This window comes from Grammomys surdaster, unplaced genomic scaffold, assembly GCF_004785775.1.
Source record: "Grammomys surdaster isolate TR1022 unplaced genomic scaffold, NIH_TR_1.0 144, whole genome shotgun sequence".
Lineage (NCBI taxonomy): Eukaryota > Metazoa > Chordata > Mammalia > Rodentia > Muridae > Grammomys > Grammomys surdaster.
This window is the reverse complement of record NW_021604602.1, coordinates 8,665,398-8,670,920: the sequence shown is the minus strand read 5'-3', so window position 1 is coordinate 8,670,920 and position 5,523 is coordinate 8,665,398. Positions and strand designations below refer to the sequence as shown.

At 48.4% G+C, this 5,523-nt stretch overlaps 1 protein-coding gene across 1 annotated transcript in view; it reads right to left on the bottom strand.

Annotated features, from left to right (window-relative positions):
- Pacs2 (phosphofurin acidic cluster sorting protein 2) overlaps positions 1-5,523 on the bottom strand; it is a 72,183-nt gene that overhangs the window by 26,096 nt on the left and 40,564 nt on the right. Inside the window, exons 2-3 of the mRNA XM_028764442.1 lie at positions 1,819-1,906; positions 520-609 (exon numbers count right to left, since the gene is read on the bottom strand). Of these exons, the coding sequence (XP_028620275.1) occupies positions 520-609; positions 1,819-1,906 (178 nt within the window). The remainder of the gene's footprint in view (positions 1-519; positions 610-1,818; positions 1,907-5,523) is intronic.

Genomic DNA, 5,523 nt, shown 5'->3' with positions numbered 1-5,523 from the left:
GACCGGCTGCCTGACTCCAGATGCAGTGTGACCGGCTGCCTGACTCCTGCAGCCTCTTACACCACGATGAACCGTGCCTCAAACCGAGCCAGTATAAGCCCCTCCACCCTTAAATCTGCTTCTTACTTTGTCCTAGCAATGAAACAATTAACACAGACCTTATCATTCCGTTTTCTTTATTATGAGAAAGAGGAGAAAGAAAATCAGTAAGATAAGGTTTTCTAATTGTTGAAGAATAACCATTGATTAAGAGAAGATCAAAGAAAGAAAGAACACGGGTGGCTCGGACAAGGCATCCAGCACCCAGGACTGACCTCAGGGTACTGATGAAGAATGTGTCCCTCACACCCAAGGGAGTAACCAGGGCCTATCGATCACTCAGGGCACTTCAGAGGAAATGAGTCCATCATCTCCAGGGCATTGAACAAAGCGTGCCCATCACCCTGGGCACCAAGGGAAGGAGAGTTCACTATCCGAAGCACTGAAGAGAGAATCCTTGCTACCTAGGTGTTCACTTACCTGGAGAGAGAAGGTCAGAGCCAGGTCGGTTTCTACTTGTCCACTGGGGGGCAGCACAATCTCATGTGATCTCAGGACACGTTTGGAGCCCTGGAAGGGAAACAGCCTTCTAGTCTAGAGCATGTCAAAGTGAACCAGCGGACAGCATCCTCACACCAGCTCTCTGAACTATCATGACAAAGGCCTCACTGGGTGGGAGGCAGGAACAGGATTAAAACCTGATTCCACAGATAGGTTTTGCCCAGGAATCGGAAGTGGAAGACCAAGAACAGATACTGCCAGAGGAACAGTCACCAAAGCAGAGCACAGCACAGCACAGACCACCGACGGCCTCTGCAGGACAGTGCACGGGTATGGGTCTGTGGGGCCAACAGGGTATGCCACTTAAAAAAAAGACACTGCCATAGGGACAGGAAGAGCAGGAGATGTTTATGATAGATTTTAACTGCAGAGGTGATACAGGGCACAGTCTGGTACAAAGCCAAGCTGGTGGAGACTTGCCTGCCTGCTTAGATGCCAAGAATCCACAGCACCTCCAAGGAAGAGTGGTATCCCAGACCTTTACCATAAACAGAAGCCAGGCCTCCTTGAGCTCCGACCTCACATCTCAGGGTAAAATGGGAGGGTCCTGCATGGATGGGAGGGCTCTGTGTGACAGAGGAGACCCTGAACAACAGATGTCTTGCCCGGCGCTAAGGCTTAGCACATGATTACAACAGGTCTAGGGTGTGTCCAATACCACAGGCTGTATGGGTGAGGTCAGCAGGACCCAGGTACCCCCTGGCAGAGTCAGGGGTAAATAATAAACAGTTGTCCTTTTCTCCAGGGACATACAAGCTTTGTGTGAGGCTACCTGCCATTTGCTCTGCATATGCCACCCACCTGGGAAGGATCATCCATAGAGGGTCACACTGAGCTGCATCTGAGCAGCCAAGAGTCAAAATCCACATCCTGTCCCAAGAGTCGACCTGTAACCTGGCAGTCCCCAACACAGCAGAGGCAGCCCAGAAGGCTAGTGGACACATCTGGAGGGCCAGGGGTGCTCTGCCCAAGAAGGTTGGGATCCAAGCTTTTCCAGTCACAGGATCTCCAAAGAACAGGACAAAACACTGGGGCAGGTTCTAGACCAGAGAGCCCCATGTCTGTCTCTTCTTGTTCCTACTCAAGCCTATTACTCTGGGAGAGGCATGAAAAAAAAGCTCTGGGTAGGTGGCTCAGTGGTGACGGTCTCTGAGAATGGTTCAGGGACCAAGTGAGAAGTGAGGCTGGCTACACTTGTGTGTGTGCGATGAGGGTTACCTGCATCTTGACAGCAATCACCACGGACAGGAGTTCCTTTTCCAGTTCCCGGAGCACTGCCAGCTTCTTCAGGGTCAGGCTGCACAACCTGCAAGACACAGGGTTCCAACTTGTAGCATACTTCCTAGGTGCACTGCCCAGCCGTGGAGACAGCACAGCTACACTTGGGTGTCCTGTGAGAGGCTGGATGGAAAGACCAGAGAAGAGACACGGGAAAGGCAATCATGGGAGACTGAAGAGCAGTAGGCTCCCGGAGGCCAGGGTGCTGGCAGCAGCACAGCTGTACGCTTGTAGCTCTGAGCAGACGGCCTCCCACGCAGGCCTGGCTGCCCCCATCCCATGCCGCCACCTCCATGAAGCACGAATTCACCTCAGTACTCTGCTCTACGGCCTTTGAGGTACATGGAGACAAGTTCTGTCTACTTAGGGGAAGCTCCTGAAGAGCCACCAGGGTCACCAGCAGGGCTGTGTGTACAACTCTGGGAGGCCACAGGACTTCCTCTCACTATTTGGGATGGCTGATATACACTGAAAACTTGTAAGCTGTTTCTTTCTGGAAATTTTCTGTGTATACTTTCATATCAGAGGAGACCTTGGAGAAGTACTGGAACGAAGCCACAGTTGAGAGGTGGTTACCGAGACACCACAACTAGAAAACAGTTACCTAGGAAATGAACCTGCAGAAACAGAGTTGCTCAAAGGAAATGAAAGCCTTGGGAATGGAAACAGTACGAAGACAATATGTCAGGGCACTCCTGTTTCAGTGGAAAGAGTCCCACTGAACAAGCTAAGCTGCATAAAACCATAAGAAAACAGAAGAACAGTACAAACTGAATACCAACAAAGCATCAGGAGACAATAGAGATAAACTCAGAAATAACTTGAAATAGAGAAAATAAAAACCACATGTTACTCTTTTGCAAAGATTGAGAAAATTCATAAAACCTCTAGCCAAACAAAAACTAAAAAAAAAAAAAATCTCTTTATCAGAAATAAAAGAGAGTACCAGAGATCTCAGATACCTACTCTACAAGCAGATAAAAACATAACAACTCTTACTGGCCCCAGCCTCCAAAGCCTACCAAGCTGAAACTGGTAACAGAACAGTACTATCTATTAAGTAAAGTCAGTGACGCACAAATGTTCTGAAAAAGAAAATCAAGCAAACGCAGAGGCATGGAGTGCCGCTTGCTGAGCGCGCCCAACACCCAGGACTCTGTCCCCAGCTCAGGGCAGAGGGAAAAAAACCATATCCACATAACCTTCCAGAAAGAAGAAGAGAAAGGACTGCCTCAGCTCATGAGATTAGCATTGCCTTTCTATCAACACAGACAAAAACAGCACTATAAAAGAAACCCACAAAAGCTGGGTGTGGTGGCTGGCACTCGCCTACAGGACCAGCACTCAGAAGGCTGGGATAAGATGACCTGGATCAGCCTGGGCTACTTAGCCAGACCTTGTTAAAAGAAGATACAAGATGAGAAGAGGAGAACAGGAAAGCATACTACAGGCCGATGTCTGTCGTGAACACAGATGCAAAGTTCTTCCACAGGTATTTGCAAGCTAAATCTACCAAGACATAAAGATGATTCATTAATTTACACAGCCAATGGGGGATGGTCCAGGAATGAAATGCTGATTCAGCATTTGAAAATCATTTTAATTTACCATATCAATAAGCTAAATGAGAAAATAAACCCACTTGTACCCTCAATTTGGCTCAGTTTCCTCAAGGGACTATGTATTAAAGGCTTAGTGTCTATTGGGTAGCAGAAACTTTAGGAGGAGGGTCCAGTGGAAGACACATCCTTGGGGACTGTGGAACCCAGTGGAGGACACACTTTTTAGGAGGAGGGCTCAGTGGAGGACTGTGGACCCAGACCCTTCCTAGGTTTTGGCTGTGCCGCCGACTGTCAGGTGTGTAGTGTCCTTCCATCCATGTTGCCATCGTGATGTCCCACTGTGCCACAGACTAAAAGCAATCTCTCTAACTCTGAGCCCTCTAAGTTGATTCTTTGACTGTTTGCTATCCTGCCAAAAGTCAACTGACACAGAAAGCTGGCATCAAGTGAGGTTGCTATGGCAACAACTGGGGCTGTGTGGAGCCTCTTGGACTGTGCAGGAGGAATGTGGCAGTCTGCAGGAGCTCAGGAGGCAATGCCGACATTCATGCTAGACCTCTCAGCAAGCCAGGAAAAGAAGGAACCCCTCAGTCTGCACCTGTCAGGGAGCAGGAGACTCGCTTCCCTGAGATAGCATGGGGGCTGGCCTGACGGCTCTCACCCCTCACCGGCCCTGTCCTGCCAGGTCGACAGGCAAAGCAAGGCAACCAAAGACATGAGGCCAGGAAAGGGAGAAGCAAACCACCACCGTCTGCAGACATCAGGACTGTGCACAGAGAAACAGAAATCTAAGGAATGCAGCAAGGGTCAAGACAAGCTCCCATAGACCAGGTTGCCTATGAAAAGCAACTACGAACCACATAGTATGGGGACACATACTGCTGTTCCCAGTATGTGGAACAGCATACACTGTTTGACAACTGGAAGTCAAGTGTTCGAATAACATTCACTCCTATTACCTCCAAATAGAGAAAATACATTAAAGTAAATGCATGCTAGAAACTCCAAATGCTGGGCTGGGAAGTGAAGACACTCACTGCACGGGCCTGGCAACCTGCGTTTGATCCCTGGAACCCACAGAAAAGTGGCAGGAGAGAACCGACATCACAAAATTGTCCTCTGACCCACACTCATGCATCTGGCAAACACACACAATAATAATAAGCAAATAAGTTTTTAAAGGAAGCTCTGAATGCTGACGAACAACCTTGACAATAGAAGGAAGTGCAGAGCCAGGCTATGGGCTGCACATCAACTCTCCCCAAACTAGCCTATCAATTCAGTACTCTTCCAGTAAAATCGCAAGAAGGGGAGTGTGGTTCTGTCAAAATCAACACACTGATTTTACCTCTCATATGCAAAGGAGCTAGACCATCCAGAACAACTGAAGAAAGGAGAAGAGAGTCTAGCTTTCTCACCCTGACCCCACAAGCCACGCACAATGTGATGCCCACAGAAGGGGAGGCAGAGATGGACAGTCAGAGAAAGGACTGGTCAGAGAAATCTGACACCACCAAAATTGAAGACTTTGGCTGGAATGATGGCTCACATCTTTAATCACACTTGCGAGGCAAAGGCAGGCAGAACTCTGATTTTTGAGCCCAGCCTGGTCCACAGAGTGAGTTTCAGGCCAGCCAGGGCTACACGGTGAGAACCAGTCTGAGACCACACAAAAACAAAAACAAGTTTCCTCTGCAAAACCACTGTTACAAGACAGGCTTTGGGGACCGGGAGCTGGATCAATTGGCAAAGTCCTTGCCACGCACGTGAGTTCCATCCTCAGACTCCATGTAAAATGTCACACGACTGTAATCTCAGCACTGGGGAGGCAGGGGAGAACCTCAGGCTCTGTAGTCAGGCAGTCTAGAACAACTGGTATACTCCAGGATCAGTGAGAAACTGACTTCAAAAAAAAAAAAAAAAAGATACTTTGACTCCAGAGGTTCTAATACTCTCCTTGGGCATCTTTGGGCACAAACCACACATGTGGTACAGTGAGATACATATAGACAAAACACCTGTACCATACAATACAAATTTAAAAAGAAAGAAAGGAAGGAAGGAAGGAAGGAAGGAAGGAAGG